Below are 18,338 nucleotides of genomic sequence, written 5' to 3'. Positions count from 1 at the left end.
AAGTGCAGAGAATGTTGGAACTAGCAGAAGCTTTTTCCAGGGGAGAATTATAATAGTACTGTGGTTTGTCTGCCAGAATAAACTCACCATTTAAGCCAGATGGTTTGACTTCACGCTGAGATGTCCTGTTTTCTGTGAGCGTGCTGCACTGCACAACACTGCCCTGTTGTATATATATTTAGACAAGATGGGAATACTGCTGTTAAATATTTTTGATTTTATTTCAATAAAGGGAGCATAGACTTTTCTGTTTTGTTTTTAGATCTCGGGCATATGTTTGTGTAGTAATATTTAGTTGCTGCAATGGGGAAAGTACATGTAATTCACGAGGCCGGTGGAAAGGGAGGTATAGCATGTGAGAAGGGAACTGTAGGATCAGGCAGATTGTCCTGTTCCACTAAGGTAATTTCATCCTGTCTCCAGCTGCTAAGAAGTTAGAGGCAGTAGTGCTCCTAATCTTTCCCTGCTGGCCTGTGGAAAGTAGATTTAGAGGAAGGGGTGGTGGCTGAATGTGGGGAACAAGAAATGTTAAAAGATTGGGGACATCTATAAATGCAAATTAACAGTGTTCTACCATATAAGTGACATTGCTCATGATTAGACTGCAATATTAAATATGATGAAATCCTCTCTTTTTTCACTTGACGATATATAGGTTTATGACATGGAATTAGGGGAAGAATTTTATCTTTCTCAAAATAAAAAAGAAAGCAGACAAATAGCACCAGAATTGTCAGATCTTGTCATCTACTGCCAAGCTGTGAAATTTCCTGGTAAGTTACATTGGCCTTAATTATTACCTGTTCCGAATCAAGCTATGACAAGGGAAAAAAACCTGGGTTCTAGCTTCCCATTTTATGGCAGCTGAGAACCAGCTTTGATTCTGAGTGTTTTCTCCCAAGAGAGGTGTCTTGATAGGAATAAGGAATGGCCTGTGGGAAATCAAACTTGGGTCTCCATTTATCTCTTACACCCCCCCCCAATCATTTCTGTGCAGGTTGGGCTACAGTCCAATTAGGGAACCGAAAGAGTGAGTTACATTGGGATAGGAGCACAAACAGTAAATTGGAATGGAGCAAGTATAGACAATGTGTAGAGAACCAATCATACTACAGTGGATTGGTTATAGGAAAAACCCATGGCAAGAAGGAAGGATTGATTTGCACAAGTACTAGAGAAATGCAGTGGTACCTCAAGTTACAAACGCCTCAGGTTACAAACGCTTCAGGTTACAAACTCCGCTAACCTGGAAGAGTTACCTTGAGTTGAGAACTTTGCCCGAGGAAGAGAACGGAAATCGTGTGCCTGTGGCGCAGGGGTAGCAAGAGGCCCCATTAGCGAAAGCGCGCCTCTAGCTAAGAACAGCTTCAGGTTAAGAATGGACCTCCAGAAGGAATTAAGTTCGTAACTAGATACCACTCTAGGTAGAACAGACATGTCTTGATTTTGTTGTATGGAGGAACACTGGCGGGGGGAGCGCACCGCCCCGGCACTATTGGGGAGGGTACCATCATGGCTGCCCCCCCCCCCGGACATGTGTCGTGCACCCCCCCACGCTGGGTGCCACGCCCCTGGGATGAACGTCACACCCCCGCGGGCGGCATACCACACCCCCGGGACACGCGCCAGCCACGACCCCGCCTGCTCTCTGTCCCTGGTGCCGGAGCATTCAGCTTCGCCACTGTGGAGGAATGAAATACTCCATTATTTAGCTGCTGTGTTATAGCGAAATGCTGCATAAGGCTTATAAGCAGCAATTTTTCTTCCTACTGTAATGCATTTTTGTCCATTTTCTTTTCATTGGAGAAGTTGATCCCAGCATAAGCATATTGATAAATAGGTATTTCTGCTGACTGTATTTGTGTACAGCCTGTTTCACACATGCATGTCCTTACACAGTTGCAGTTCCGTGGGCAGGGTTACTTGCATATGGTGTGGTGGGGATGAAAGCACAAGTTAACCTGTTGTCTTGTTTCAGAAATAAATCCAACACAATTGCTGTTCATATACACTTGGGTCCAAAGATACCCCTGTAAGTGGGAAGGCTTTTCCCATCATGCAGTTTTCAACAATTTGCCCTTCCTACTGCTGCCTCCCCTTGCTGTATGCAGTTCTATTGTAGAAGGTCCGCAAGGGAGGAGGGGAATGAGAAAGTCCATTTCCACAAGTCAAACTCTTAGAAGTTAGGATCCAAGCCCCGGTGTTCTCTTGCCCTAATGAAGATTCCTGTGTTGCTCCAAGACACAAGCAAGGCGGTTCATACACAAACACATTTTTTCAGCTTGCAAACAGAAGGGAATGAGAAAGCTCTTGAAAGCGAGGGAGCTTAGTGTTTACGTTGAAGCTCACATGCCTTTGAGAGACATCCATACTGGAACATTGGTGTACGATTTTATACGTCGTCTTGTCTACGTATGCAGTACAAACTAGCGTTTTCCTGCATAAGACATTAGCATTAGATTATAAAGCCTTCAGAATAAACTGAATTTTTTTTTAAAGGGGGGGGGAATCATGCCCACTCGCTTGTGTTTTTCAGTCCATTTATTTTATTTTGTATGGAATTAGGTTTGTCAACTCTAAATCCATCTGGCTCTAGCAGAGGAAAGGAAAGAAAGAGCAGGAAGTCCATTTTTGGCAACAATCCTGGAAGGCTGAGCCCAGGGGAGCCAGCAATGCTTGCCAAAGCATCTGGAAAAGGTAAAGTCAGCATCTTCCTTTACCAATCACAGGGACTGACTGTGTAATCCAACACATATAGCAGACCTACTAGTTAAAGATCAAACGTATTGCTCTGCACATGCAGCACTCAGGGTTTGAAATAATTTTCCATTAGCAGTGCAACAATTACAATGACCTCACTGTAAATAAAAGACCTACTGTAAAGCAATAAACTGTTGGGACAGGGTTTAATTGCAAGAAATATAAATGTAATCATTTAAATGTAATTTAAATTTTACTAATTGGCAAACCATTTTTCTTTTCTGTAAATAAATTTCTATTGATTTTTACAGTTTTAACTTCAACAACTATTCTTCTTGAAAAAGAAAACAGAAACACACACACACACACAAAATATAAATATAAACAGAAATATAAGACATTAACACTTTTTTCAATATATAAACATTATCTCTTTCTTTTTGGAGGTTCTTTAACCTCTTTAACCATTTCCGTTTCTGGTTCAGTGAATGTATCCATTTTCTGCATAATTATAATTAAACCTCTTATTTTTATTCTCATTATTTTATCAATATTTAACTGATTACCAACAAACCTTAATATCTCAACTCAAATTTCCTTTATCTCATTTTTAACTGCTTGCAAATGTTTAATCAAAGCCTGCCAATGTTTCTACTTGTTTACAGTATTTTTGTACATATACAATAAATGTTTCCCATTCTTTTTTAAATTTCTCATTATCATTGTCTCCAAGCTTTTCTGTGAGTTTAGTCATTTCTTCATAGTCCATCAATTTCAGTTGTGATTTCTGAGTAAAGGGGAATGATATTCTCCATTTAGGTCTGAGATGTCAATAGAAAAGCAAGATAGATGTTGCCCTTCATCACTTTTAAGGTGTTTCCCCCCCAACTTTTCAGGAAAGGAATGGTAAATGAAAAGATTTCAATTGCCAAAGAAAGAAGCTAATGTTTTATATGAAAAGTATGGTGCAGTCATAACTCTACCAATCCCTTAACCATGATGAAAAAACTGGTAGTGTGCTGTGAACTCTGGACTCCTGCATTCTCCCCTCTATTTCTTCTAGTCTGAATTCCTCTTTTACATTGTTTCCGTTTGCATATAATGCTAAGCCAAACCATGGCCTAGCATGAACACACAAGCATGCAGGCTCCCAGAGAAATGCTCCTCCTATAGTCCAGTTGTTGTTGCTGCTGCTGCTGCTGCTAGTGAAGCCATGGTTTGGCTTTGCATGCTGTCAAAATCCAGGCTTGTAGTTTCTCTCACTCCAGACAATGGAGTCATCATGTCTACACTAACACCTACCACGTTTTTCAAATCCATTACAAATTAAGTAGGACCTCATTAACATTGACCATGGTCAATGTTACACTGAACTGTGCTTAAGGCAAACAGAGTGGTATATTTGCTCTAGGTAGGAGGTAAGAGTGGAATAGGAAGTACGCAATCCCGCAGCCCGCTCCAAATTTCTAAATCACGGTTCAGAAATTTGCAACTTCACATCTGCCTGAATTCTGTGTCTGCACTGAGATTCGTTCATTATCACACTGCTTTAATTTTTTGAGTAAGCATGTGCAGCTTTATTTATTTTAAATTATTAGGTTTATATTACACCTTCCTTCCATCATTGAACTCAGGGCAGCTTATATGGGGTTTTCAGAAAACCTTGCCTCCAGACCTGCTTAGCTTCCACAAGGTTGCTGCACTATTCCTTCAGATCATGTTGTTAGGAGCATGGTAGTTATCTTCTCCTAATGCTTACCTCATTACTGTTACCAATATATAGGAATGAAAAAAAAAATCTTTTTTTCCCAAAGTTAAGTCACATAGAAGAAAACTAGACCTCCTGTTGTAGTTTATTTGAAGATCTGCAGTATTTCCAAATTATGAAGCCATGGCTCTTGTTTTTAAACTGGGTTTTCCTCTGAGGAACAGAATTCCCTGCAGAGAAGTCTTTAGAGTTCTGGCGATGCATACGATTTCCTTACTATTGTGGCCATGCATGCATTTGTTTCCTATTAGTATATTCTTCTTGGGGATGAGGGGAAGACAAGGTGGTGTTACCAGAATGTGCACCTGTAACTTGTCTTTGTTTTTCTTTTTTTAGGTGCCTTTGATAGCGCACGGCAGATCTGGGAAGAGCCCTTTTCACCTGCTCTTAGCCCAACAACTTCTCTCAGTTCTATAATAAGGACACCTAGGTGTTACCATATCTCCTCTTTGAATGAAAATGCTGCCAAGCGCTTGTGCAGGCGATATTCTCAGAAGCTGATACAACATACCACCTGCCAGCTGCTGAGGACATACCCGGCCGCTACTCGCATTGACTCATCCAATCCTCATCCCCTTCTGTTCTGGTTACATGGGGTACAGCTGGTGGCACTCAACTACCAGACGGATGGTATGGGCATACTCATTCCTTAAAAAGATATGTGCACTTGAAACATTACAAGAAAACCATTCCCTTTTTGGTTGTATCTTGCATTTCCTTTCTTGGCGTTTTTATAGATGTAAAATGAATATACATTGGAGGTACTCAAGTTTCACAGAAATAATTGTGGTTTCAAACAATACCACATGCATCCACACAAATGCATGCGTCATTCTGTAACCCCAAACAAATAGTAATAATTTATTATTTATACCCCGCCCATCTGGCTGAGTTTCCCCAGTCACTCTGGGTGGCTCCCAATCGAGTGTTAAAAACAATGCAGCATTAAATATTAAAAACTTTCCTAAACAGGGCTGCCTTCAGATGTCTTTTACAGATAAGATACTGCTTATTTCCTTGACATCTGATGGGAGGGCGTTCCACAGGGCGGGCGCCACTACCGAGAAGGCCCTCTGTCTGGTTCCCTGTAACCTCACTTCTCGCAATGAGGAAACCGCCAGAAGGCCCTTGGAGCTGGACCTCAGTGTCCGGGCTGAACGATGGGGGTGGAGATGCTCCTTTCAGGTGTACAGAACTGATGTTTCTAGATTTTGAAGCGGTCATTGCTGGTTTTAGATACTGCCATTTCTATATTGTGTATCACTGCAGTTTCTTGGCCATGTGAGTGATAATAAGCTGGTTCACCCATAACACTAGACCAAATGTGGCTTAGTGCAAACACATTTGTGAGTGCCCAGAGAACAGATTGTGCATTCCTTCCTCAGTCCCTCTTGCTGCTGTGAGCTAAGCCATGGTTTGGCTTCATGTGTTATCCAAAACTGGACTTGTATTTTGTCTTGCCTCGGACAAACCATGTGCTGCTACCAGTGGGTTTGCAGCTTGTGGTTTGCCTGAAGGAGACAAACCAGGAGCCCAAATTCAGATGGTATGTTAAGCCAAACTTCTGCTTAGCTCACAGCAGCAGCAGGACTAGTGGAGGAATGCAGCAACAGCAATCTCCTTTTTGGGAATGCTTGCATGCTTTCACTAAGCCATGGTTTTGCTTGATGTTATTGCGAAAAACCTAATTGTGCGAAAGAGCCCTTTAACTGCATAGTAATCTGTTTTGTGAACTATTTCTATTTCTTCAAAGCTCTTATAGTTTGATTAGTTTTTCAGTTTTACCGTTGCCTTTTGGCAATTAATTGAAGCCAACTGTACATGCTGAGAATGAAACGGCACATTTGTTCACCATGTTCTTTTAAAAATGCATTATCTTACAATCAAGTCTTAGCAATGTTAACACTTTGAATGCTTTACCTATAGATCTCCCTCTTCACCTAAATGCAGCAATGTTTGAAGCAAATGGTGGCTGTGGGTATGTTATGAAACCACCTGTTTTGTGGGATAAGAACTGTCCAATGTATCAACACTTTTGTCCTTTAGAGCGAGATTTGGACAATATGGAGCCAGCTATTTATTCACTGACAGTAAGTGAAAACTCATATTAATCTTTTAATAAGCCTAACACAACCAGTTAACTCTATACATGACATAATTTTAATATGTGTCTTCTAATTATTATTACTGGTATTGCTAGTAAGACAGCTACAATTAAATGTGGGACCAAGGAGAGGGAAGGAGACGATCATCAGTTGTTACAAAACTTTCAACTTGATGCAGCACAGAAAGTGCATGTCAGTTTTTAGATGCATATTTTTGGATTTGATGCTGGGTGGGGGACATCTGGCCTCAAATAGTGTGGCAGTTTTCCACTTGGGTCCTTGCCCAGAAGCAGCTGCTGTTTTGCATAAGAAGAAGCAAGTAGCAATTACAAGACTGCCATTTCAGTTTTAGTTATGTATATTACTACTTATTGTTACTTCTGAAACCAATTTTTAATTAATTTGTTCTTTAAAGCATAAGCACTCTTCAGTCTGAGAGAGTTGATTAAAACAACAAGAACCCTGTTTCCATTCTGGGCCTTTGTTTTCCAGATTGTGTCTGGACAGAACGTTTGTCCTAGCAACAGCACAGGAAGCCCCTGCATTGAAGTTGATGTGCTTGGGATTCCACTGGATAGCTGCCATTTCCGCACTAAGCCCATTCATCGCAATACTCTCAACCCCATGTGGAATGAACAGTTCCTTTTCCGGATTCACTTTGAAGATCTAGTCTTCCTTCGTTTTGCAGTTGTTGAAAACAATTCTTCAGCTGTGATGGCTCAAAGAATCATTCCGCTGAAGGCTTTAAAAAGAGGTAAATTGAAGTTTGTATGCAGGGCCCAGACAGAGCTGCTGAGTACTGAGGGCTGTGATACACAACAAACATTTTTGCATGTAGGACTGACCACACATTGTGGTTAGGAAAATTAGTGTGTGCACCGTCTGAGTAACTGTTAACTGCAGCACTCCCTCCTTTGCTCCTCCCCTCCTACAGCAGGGAAACAAACCACTGAGTGACTTGCTTATGTGCGAACCAATGTGTGTGGTTTGTTTTTTCCGCAAACAAACCACAGTCAGAAGCCCAGGTTTGTTCTTGGTATCCTGCTCATAGTTCATTTGACAGAAGCAACCCAACAAGTGCTGGATCATATATAATGCTTAACCAGCTGCTCTTGTGTTTTGTTTCCTCGCTCTAGGGAGGGAGGGGGTGAAGCAGGGGCTGCTTGGGCTGCATGCATTGGTAAAACTGACTCTTATTTAAATCATTTATTTCATAAAATTTATATACGGATTGATTGTAAAAAAACACACCTTCAAAGCAATTTACAAAAGGATAAAACAAGAAAATGAGGGGGGAAATCATAGCCAGCACTTTAAAACATTCAAAAGTTAAAAAACTAAAACAGATTAAAAATTAACTCAATTTTCTAAGCATCTTAATGTATGATGTTTAAATTTTTTTGTTTTGTTTTCTTAATAATTGCCTACACCTCAGAAAGAGGTCCCAGGATCTATTATGGTTTTCCAATGTGTTTCTGTAAGTCTCAAGACACATACCTTAACTCAGACCTTCAGGAGAGCCTAATTGTTTCTAGGTCAGATAGACTAGTGCTGTATTTTACTGCTCTAAGATGATGGTCAAAAGCATTGATTGAGGTTGTAAATTACTTTTATTAAATGTACTGTTTTAACTATTATTTGTGTGCGCTGCCCTGAGGTTCTAACAGATGGAACCAGGTGGTTAAGGAAATGAACCCGACACTCCTGCTTCAGCAGAAGTGTATTGTTAAAAAAATAGACCTTCAGCGTTTCAAACACTAGTGTTTTAGGAGGGACACGGTGTGTTTGTGAATGGACTTCTGACTCCAGGCTTTTCTGGTATTACACCTGTTGGTGTATGTGTATAGACAGAACATGCTGGACCTCAGTAAGTGTATGTTGAAATCTTAGCTAACAGGCAATTAGTTCCAAAATATCCTAACAGCTGCCGCTTGTCGTCTTTCACCAGACCTTTGTGCAAGTGGACACTTTACAGCATAGGCAGGTGCCTACAATATTTGTGCAATCTTTAGGCAAGTTTTAGCATGTCCAAATAAATATGTACAGTGGTGCCTCGCAAGACGAAATTAATTCGTTCCGCAAGTCTTTTCGTCTTGCGAGTTTTTCGTCTTGCGAAGCACGGTTTCCCATAGGAATGCATTAAAAATCAATTAATGCGTTCCTATGGAAACCGCCTTCAGACCAGGTCCGGGGACAGTCTGTCCCCTGACCTCTTCTGAAGGCCGGTGGGGGGCGAAAGTCTTTGCTCCCCCCCCCGCCTGCCTTCCCGGGACAGCGGAGACTTCTCCGCTGTCCCGGGGTGGTCTTAATATGCTGGCGGGCGGCAGCGAACCCTTCGCTGCCGTCCCCCAGCATTTTAAAAGCCCCCGGGACAGCGGAGACTTCCCGGGGCGATTTTAAAATGCTGGCGGGCAGCAGCGCTGCCGCCCGCCAGCATTTTAAGATCGCCCCGGGACAGCGGAGGAATTCTCCGCTGTCCCGGGGCGATTTAAAAGCCCCCGGGAAGGCAGGCAGGGGGGACAAAGACTTTCGCCCCCCACCGGCCTTCAGAAGAGGTCCTGGACCTCTTCTGAAGGCGGGCGGGGGGCAAAAGTCTTTGTCCCCCCTGCCTGCCTTCCCGGGAGAGCGGAGAAACGCAGCGCTGCGTTTCTCCGCTCTCCCGGAAGGCAGGCAGGGGGGGAGCAAAGACTTTTGCCCCCCGCCCGCCTTCAGAAGAGGTCCAGGACCTCTTCTGAAGGCGGGCGGGGGGCAAAAGTCTTTGCTCCCCCCTGCCTGCCTTCAAAAGCCATCCGGGATAGCGGGAAGCGCTTCCCTGCTATCCCGGACTGCTTTTAAAATGCTGGCGGTGGGGAGCAAAGCCTTTCGGCCCCCGCCGGCCTTCCTGGACCTCTTCTGAAGGCCGGAGGGGGGGGAAGTCTTTGCTCCCCACCGCTAGCATTTAAAAGAGGTCCCCGGAGATTTCCCTATGGGCTTTCTTCTTGCGAAGCAAGCCCATAGGGAAATTCGTTTTGCGAAGCGCCTCCAAAACGGAAAACCCTTTCGTCTAGCGGGTTTTTCGTCTTGCGAGGCGTTCGTCTTGCGGGGCACCACAGTATATAAGCTGGTATCCATCTCAAAATTTTCAGCCATTCGTGTGAAGCAGCGTCGATTGCAATGGCCATTTGAAATACCTTGGTGCTTCTGTAATGTAAGGGGGCAAATGTCTTATGAAGGTAAATCACTCAAAAGAACTTTTAATAGACCAGAAGACCTGTGTTTATATATTTCAGTTTTTCACCCACCTAATACAGCATGTTTTGAGCAGGATGATACTACATTCCAGCAAGCAGGCCCTATATGCTACTTGAGTTCTCACAGGAACTTCTACAGTAGCCCTCAATGTTGCTTGGGGAGCTGTGTTTCAAAACAAAATAGCGCAATGTCCTGGTATGCACTCACAAGCCCTTGTCTACTCGCAGAGCTTCTCTGGAGTGTAGCCAATAGATATTTTATGAAAGAGGAAATGACAAATATCCTTACACTTCAGGGACAGTTAAGTGTCTACTGTTACATTTGTCTCTGCAACGTACGTAACCTATGAACATGTAGTCTATTTGACTGGTTTATTCTCCCACCTCCCAATTTTGTGTTACTATCTTGTTTAAGGATACAGGCATCTGCAGCTACGAAGCCTGCACAATGAAGCACTAGAAATCTCGAGTTTGTTTATTAACAGCCGAAGAATGGAAGAGAATCCTTCTGGAAACATGGTGCCTGCTTCTTTGGTAATTTATTTCTAATAGATTTGTCAGCATGCTCTCCTGGTCAATGTAGAAGATTCTTCCAGGAAGACAATGACTGTGGTCTGTCTGTTTTCCTCTAGCCCTTACTGTTAAGCAGACAATTCTATTTGTTTATCTCCTGTCTCCTGGAACCTTGCCAGTTCTCCATGAGTTATCGATATGAGAAATTTATTCAGCTCTACTAATTTGAATTAATTAAGTTTATTTAGCTGTTCTGTCCTTTGTTCATCCTCATTTATTTTTATTACTGCTACTGAGTCATCTCTTACTTTATTTATATAGACAAAATCAAAGTAGCTGTTGTGTATCTCGGTCTTCCTTTTGCCCACTCTTTCTCCATTCAGTAGTACATTGTGTCCAGCACATTGTTTCAGAAGCTTGGCGCAGAGGCTTACCCTCAAGCTTTTCCTGGCTGTGTCTTTAAATTGATATTATTTGAAGACAGGCTATTAGACCACAAGGAAGCTAGCTAATGGCCATCTGTGATCATTTTTCATAACTTATTTCAGTTCAAAGTTTTCTGCATCCACTTGCTATCTTTCATATTCTTCCTCATGTTTCAGATATCCTGTGGCCATGTTTGTGGTGGATGAACTTGTTACTTATTGCATTGGTTAAATCATGAAATAGTCAATAAATGTTAAAGATGCATGTTTATTTTAAACAGCGCTTCAGTACTGCAGAGAGGAGAGAGGCTGCAGTGTACAAAGTCACTATACACGGAGTTCCAGGACCAGAACCTTTCACGCTTTTTACGATAAGGCAAGGAACCACAGCAGCTCAGCTTCTGCATCAAGTAAGCCTGCACTTTTGAGATGTTCAGGACTCAAATCTGTAGTAACCAACCATGTGCTGTGTAACTCGCTCCCTAAGATTTCTGTTGGATTTGGGCAGCCTAAGCCCCAAAATAACTAAGCCCAATTTACTGATATGGAGACATGCAAAAGCTTAGTGACAAACACAGATCCTATCCTAACTTCCTTAGTTACTGGAGCTTTACAGGCAAAGAGGCTTGTTTGTTGCCAAAAACATTTGTAATGCTGAAACAGTGGAGCTAAAGCATTTCAGGTACAGAATGATCCAGATCCCTCAAGCACAGGCTGAAAGTGAATTGCACTGACAGTCATAAAGCTTTTGCTGTTATTATTATGAAGTTTTGCTTGGACAGCATGTTCTGTATTAGAAATATGTCTATTAAGGAGGAAGGGGGCTGCTTTCTGAACGATGGCCCAAGTTGGTTGCCCTTGTCATAGGGGCCAGGCTTTTCTGCATAATGTCTTTTTCTCAAACATCATTGAAATGCAGAATAAAAGTTAAAAGGGCTAAGTTCATGAGTGGAAAAACCTCCAGCTGATTATCTCAGTGGAGGCTGTTTTCCAGCAGTGGGAAAATGCTCTACTGTCTTGGGAATTTGAATAAACTGTCTGGCAAGCCAAGCTGGACAGAAATAAGATTAAACAGCAGTTGCCTTTGCTGAAATAGTCAGCTACCCAGATAGTACATAGCCCCAGGAAAGACAGTTTGAATGGCTAGCAATACAGCAAAAGCATATTTTGTACACAAGATAAATTGATCATAAAGGGTTTTTTGTTGTCAACACAATCAGCTTACTGAACATGCAACCTTCTGCCATTCTAATTATTAACATGTTTTTGCTTTAGATTTTGGCGACTACAAAAGGTATTGGACAGTATCCCACAGACTATTTTTTGATGGAGGAGAAATGCTTTATATCTAAAGAAAGAAATGAGTACAGGAAGCCACCATTCCAAAGAGTGCTCAGTCCGGAGGAAGAGATTGTCCAGCTTTTGAACAGCTGGTTCCCAGAAGAAGGCTACGTCGGAAGAATTATCTTTAAAACCCGCGAGGAAGTGAGTCTATTTGCCTTGACATATATTGCTTGCTGATAGTATCAAGAGGGTGACAAAAAGAACATATTCATTGCTTGGCTTCCTGGAACTTGTTCTTGTTGACATAGAGCATTAGGAAAGGAAGTAATACAGAAAAGCCCAGCAGTGTTTAATGGTGTATTATTATTTTTTTACAACGCACCACTGAAAAGATGGCTTGCTGAAACACTTAAATACATGAACTCATCCTAAGGGCAATTATTTTACATTATTTATTTATAGGTAGATCTATACAGTAAACTTTACATATGCTTAATTAGGAAAGACGATGTATAGAAAGGGATCAGCAGCAGCAGGGGGGAAAAAGCCCTGTGAATAGTTGCACATATTTGTGCTAGCATTGGTGCTTAGGCGTGATGAATTTTGACTGGACTGTGCCCAAAGTGCCGTCAAAGCTTGATTAAACAACTGAGATTTATCCAAATTGCCGTATTTTTTGCTCTAAGGCTCACTTTTTCCCTCCTAAAAAGTAAGGGGAAATATGTGTGCGTCTTATGGAGTGAATGCAGGCTGCGCAGCGATCCCAGAAGCCAGAACAGCAAGAGGGATCACTCAAGCGCAACATGCCACTGCCCAGCTGATTATGCTTTCTGGTGGCATACTGGTTGTGTAGTAAGATCCATCGCAACATAGGCAGACTACAGTGAGGATCAGGCCACCCCACATAAACCACTCCCTCTGTGTAGGTGTGTTTAAACAACAACAGGCCTTCTGAATTTTCTCATTTGGACAGCATAGGGAAGAAGAGTATGCTTTTCATTGACACAATTTGGAAGAAAGAGAAAAGTACTTCCAGTTATTTTAGCACTCGTGCAACTAGGTGCACAACTGCCATTCCCTTGCCATCAAAGCTTGATTCTTCTTGCTTTTTCACAACATATTAAATCTGAAAACAAGGAATGAATACCATAATTTTAGTTTTCGAAGAAGCTACCTCCACATTTCCTTAAGCAACAGGTCTCCTTTTCAGAGCCAGGAAAATCTATATTTTTGCATGTTTTTCTATAGAACTTAAACAACAGAAATCTTTTTCTGGAGGAGAAAGATGATGCAACTGCTAGCTCTGAGGATGATAGCTTTTTTGTTCAAGTTCATGACGTTTCCCCAGAGCAACCTCGTACAGTCATCAAAGCATCTCGCTTCAGTACAGCCCAGGATGTCATCCAACAGGTAGGATGTCCTAATTCATTTTCCCCTCACTTGCTGAGTTACACCAGTCTCTTGCATAAAGAACAGCAGAATATCATGTCAAAAAGATTGTCTCTACTGGCTGTCATTGCTAACACACTTCTGCCCACAGGACTAGGTTTTAAATGTGTTTTGGCCTGTAAATGATTTAGGTTAGACCAGGGGTCAGCAAACTTTTTCAGCAGGGGGCCGGATCACTGTCCCTGAGACCTTGTGGGGGGCTGGACTATATTGGGGGGCGGGCGAATGAACGAATTCCTATGCCCCACAAATAACACAGAGATGCATTTTAAATAAAAGCACATATTCTACTTGTGTAAAAAACAACATGCTGATTCCTGCACCGTCCACGGGCCAGATTGAGAAGGCAATTGGGCCACATCCAGCCCCTAATTTGCCTACCCATGGGTTAGACAAAATGTACATCCAGCAAATGAATGATTTATCCCTTCTGTTTGCGCAAGGTGAGATCTGCCTTAGAAGTGAATGATAACTAAACAGCATTCGGTTTTGCATTTTAATTTTCTTTTAACAGACTTTATGCAAGGCTAAGTATTCCTACAGTATTCTGAACCACCCCAACCCAAGTGATTATGTTCTCTTGGAGGAAGTGACAAAGGAGGCAGCAAACAAGAAGTCTTCTACACCCAAAATGTCTCGGAGGATCCTTGCTGACCAAGAGTGTGTGTTTCAGGCTCAAAACAGGTGGAAGGGAGCTGGGAAATTTATCCTTAAGCTTAAAGAACAAGTCCAAGTAAGTAAATTGTTCTACTAAATTTGTATAAACTTTGCTGTTCTATAAAGCTCTGCAAATTTAGAAAATGAACATACTATCATCTCTAGCAAAAATGGCAAAAGTTTTATATTCATTCTATGGGCAGAAGATTCATAACAAATCCTTTAAATTGGCATTTAATAGCTTTGGATTATCAAGACATTTGTTAGAATTGAAGGCAACTCAACTTGCATTTTCAATTCCTTTTTAAAGCATTCTTCAGGATGTGGTTGAATATTCAGCTCATTCTGTGGAAGTTTACCCATGAGAAAGTTTCACTATGGAAGGAAAGGGGGAGGGGAGGTAGGGCAAAGTCACCATGTGGTGACATTTTCCTGCCATAAATGATATAATAGAGGATTGACATGGAACTGTTCTTTTGTGCAGAACTGTTCACCCCACAAGCCAAGCTAACACTGACAATGTTTTTGCAACTTGGTTATTTTGGTTCCCTGGCTTTTTCTTTTCATAGGCAGGCCGAGATGATAAAAGAAAAGGTATTTCATTTGCTAATGAGTTTAAGAAATTAACTAAATCAAGTAAGCAGTACAGGGGCTTTATAACCACATCTCTACAAACATCTTCAGAGGGTCTGCAAAGTAAAGATGACAAGACTGCATGCAGTTTGACTTACAGCGACACGATGGAATAACCTCCAGAGATTTGTATTCAGGTAAGACATGTTGGCAGAGATCTAAATAATGTAGTGTACTTATATACCAATTTAAACTACATAAGCATTGCTAAGCTTGCAATAACCCAAGTAATAAACTCCTGATATTTTTTTTTTTAATGCTGTGAAGCCTTCCTTAAAATACCGTTGTCTTCTATAATCAGTGATGAAGTAGGGGAATGGTTTAGTTAACACAGATTTCCCTTTCATTTTTGCTGTTCCAGCTAGTTACCCTGTAAGAGAAGGGAAAAAACTGGGAGACTTTTATTGCCATCGAGTTAAATTTAGGATGCATCCAGATGGCAACTTCTCACGCTCCCAGCTGAGCTTAATCCCCAAAAACGGCTTTTCCAGACAATCAGAATATAGAGCAGTCTACGTGTGCTTGCTTCTAATTTGTTGCATGGGATCAAGATACTTTCCACTGAGCAAGTGCTTCTGGTTCAAGGACAGATCTGCCTGTGTACAGTGTAGTTGTGACTGTCACAGGAACTTTACTGTGCAGGTCACCATGGTTGGTGAGTTTCCTACACCCGTAACAGTAGCATCTTGTACCACCAATGCAGTTTACTAGGTTTACTTGTAGAGGAGCTGAAAGATGGTTTATTGTGAACAAGCTGTGCTGATGCAGGCTGCTTCAAAGCTCCCATGGCACCCCCCCCCCCACACTTCTGGTGCTTGGTGAATAAGGCAAGCCAGGCTGCCTTTCCTCCAAACAAGCAACAATTGTTAACCTTGGTTTGCTTTTCCCTTATTGCTCATGGAAGAAACAATGAACCTAGGTTTGGAAGATGCAGAGTTGGGAACTTCTGAGCAGTGTGCATTATTCACACTAAACCATCATGTTAGGCTATCTTTAATGTGACATTAAAATGGGGCAACCAGATATGAAATCCATGAGAGGTTCTCTTTCCTGTTAATCAGTAATTCCAAGGAAATGCTATTTTCTGAACTACCGTATTTTTCGCTCTAAAGGACGCACTTTTTCCCCTTCAAAAATGAAGGGCGAATACAGGCTTTCACTGAAGCCTGGAGAGCAAGAGGGGTCGGTGCTCACTGACCCCTCTCGCTCTCCAGGCTTCAGGCAGCTATCCGCAAGCCTTTAGAGCCCGGCGGGAGTTCCTGCCAGGCTCAGAAGGCTTGCGGATAGCAGCAAGCTCCAGGAGCGAAGGCGAGGTTGCATGCAACCTCGCTGCTGCTCCCAGACCCATTCTGGGGGCTGGGATTGGGGGAAGCTCAACCCCGCGGCTAAAGAAGAAGCCAAGACAGCCAGCGGGATGAATCCCGCTCGCTGTCTTGGCTTCTTTGCTCTTTGGGGCTGGGGAATAATTTTTTTTTTAATTTCCCCCCCTAAAAACTAGGTGCGCCCTATGGAGCGAAAAATACGGTAATTTAATGACAACAGCATAAGAGCTTCCCATTTAAGGGGAGAAATTTAAGCAACAGAACCTCAGTACTTGCCTTTTGCTAGATTTTGTTCATTCAACATATGGCAGCAGTATTTAAGTGATTAATTGCTCAAAATCTTTTTAAAAAATGTATTTAAACCTCTCTGCATTTCCTCCTGATTCTAGGAAATTACAAAGGCCTTAAATACAAGAGACAAAAGCTGCAGTGAAGTTGATAGAAAAGGACGATGGATTCACTCCCTCAGCTTCTTTGCGCAGTCTTGCTTTGGGAGGAGATGGGGGTGTAACTGGAACGTGTCTAAATAAGAGACAAACCTTCGTACAGTGGAGCAAGTCACTGCTAAGGAACTGGCTGGCCCAGCTGAATCTCTGCTACCAGTGCAGGTGCAATCTAGTTGCTGCTTCTGCTGGCAAGAGCCAAGTCTGTGAACAGTGGAGGAAGTTATGTTTTTGAGGCTTTGGAAGAATACCCTGGAAGCATTGGTGAATGTTCCTCCTTTTGTCTTCATATTCACTACCTTTGGACAAGAGGGAAAGTAAGCACCTTATATTGTCCATTGCAAGCAGAAATCTGCCTTTTAAGAAAAAAATAATTTAATTAGACATCTTAAGGGAAAATGAAAGTTGAGGATGTTCTGTAGTGTGTTACATAACAATAATGCACTTTTTAAAAGCAGCTTCTAAACACACTTTTAGGTGGTTGTAGGCAGATAAAAAGTACATTGTAATTCATAGATTTCAGTATGGTGAATATAAAAGTTATGATTTGTCAGTGTACAGCTGTAAGTATACCTATTTTAATAGCGATACTGATTAGGAGCAACATTTCTTCATGCAATGTATTCTAGTTTTTGTTTTTTTAAAAAATGATTATTTATTTTAATATTCTAAGGTATGTGCCACTGTATAATGTATTTATCATGCCTTGCTTTACAGAAAATTATATGTATCTCTGTTTAGAGAAGTTACAGATAGGTAGCCGTGTTGGTCTGCCATAGTCAAAACAAAAAAAATTCCTTCCAGTAGCACCTTAAAGACCAACTAAGTTAGTTCTTGGTATGAGCTTTCGTATGCATGCACGAAAAAGCTCATACCAAGAACTAACTTCTGAAGTTAGTTCTAACTTCTGAAGAAGTGTGCATGCACACGAAAGCTCATACCAAGAACTAACTTAGTTGGTCTTTAAGGTGCTATTGGAAGGAATTTTTTTTGTTCTGTTTAGAGAAGATAAGCATTATAATGAGAAGTACATTCAGGAAACATAATCTGTATGTTCACTATCAATTCACTATTATAAAGGTGTTTTGAGAGAAATTAACAACTTGAAGTTTTTTCTATCTGAATTGTTAACGTCAAATATATATTCACTCTTACCATAGCTGGCAGCCTTAAATAAGAAATTTAAACCTAAAGCATACTAGTGTGTTCATTTTCAGTATAAACCTTGCAATCTCTGTTTACATAAAAGTATTTGTAAAGATTTGTATATGTTTGCAAAACCATGGGCTTTTGTTGTTTTTATAAGGCTGTTAACACCGGCTGTAACTTCCCTTCCTTTTGTTAATAATACAATTAAAGCAATTTAATACTACCCATATAAAGCATGCAAGAACTGAAATAGTAACTGGTTTTGACTGTCTTTTGATAATGATAGTACAAATTTTAAACTGTTCAAAAACAGGCTTTGTGGAACCTACATCAACACACCTGCTGTTCACCAGGATCATATTGTGAGAGTAAATCAAGAAAAGAGCTTGTTCAGTTAACTGAAGTTCAAAGCAAAATGCTGAAAAACAATTTGAACCTGAATGGAATGCAGAGTCATAATCAGATTGGATGTTCTACAAAGCTTAATACTCATGGTTTGCAAAATGTAGCCATTCACCTCTAATCCCCACAAGGCCCCTTCACCTCAGAGAAGCAGCCAGTAGGAAGCTAATATTAAGGAAAGCCAATTTAACTCCAAAAGTTTTAAAAAATTAGCTAAGGGGGGAGGAAGGTCAGGACTTAAATCCAGAAAAGACTATT

The 18,338-nt window shown here is 41.4% G+C and overlaps 1 protein-coding gene across 7 annotated transcripts in view; it reads left to right on the top strand.

Annotated features, from left to right (window-relative positions):
- Window positions 1–17,928, top strand: part of PLCE1 (phospholipase C epsilon 1) — a 127,900-nt gene extending 109,972 nt beyond the window's left edge. For all 7 annotated transcript variants that reach the window (XM_083740822.1, XM_083740819.1, XM_083740820.1 and 4 more), the window contains 13 exons: window positions 656–773; window positions 2,566–2,697; window positions 4,805–5,098; window positions 6,395–6,558; window positions 7,066–7,327; window positions 10,219–10,337; window positions 11,023–11,151; window positions 12,017–12,226; window positions 13,274–13,435; window positions 13,989–14,207; window positions 14,701–14,901; window positions 16,476–17,274; window positions 17,533–17,928. In XM_083740822.1, coding sequence (XP_083596948.1) covers window positions 656–773; window positions 2,566–2,697; window positions 4,805–5,098; window positions 6,395–6,558; window positions 7,066–7,327; window positions 10,219–10,337; window positions 11,023–11,151; window positions 12,017–12,226; window positions 13,274–13,435; window positions 13,989–14,207; window positions 14,701–14,880 — 1,989 coding nt within the window. In that variant the 3' untranslated portion in view covers window positions 14,881–14,901; window positions 16,476–17,274; window positions 17,533–17,928. The remainder of the gene's footprint in view (window positions 1–655; window positions 774–2,565; window positions 2,698–4,804; window positions 5,099–6,394; window positions 6,559–7,065; window positions 7,328–10,218; window positions 10,338–11,022; window positions 11,152–12,016; window positions 12,227–13,273; window positions 13,436–13,988; window positions 14,208–14,700; window positions 14,902–16,475; window positions 17,275–17,532) is intronic.
- The last annotated feature ends 410 nt before the right edge of the window (window positions 17,929–18,338 follow it).

This window comes from Podarcis gaigeae (genome assembly GCF_964106915.1).
Source record: "Podarcis gaigeae genome assembly, chromosome: 5".
NCBI lineage: Eukaryota > Metazoa > Chordata > Lepidosauria > Squamata > Lacertidae > Podarcis > Podarcis gaigeae.
Note: the sequence above shows the minus strand (reverse complement) of the source record. Positions and strands in the feature narration are given on the sequence as shown.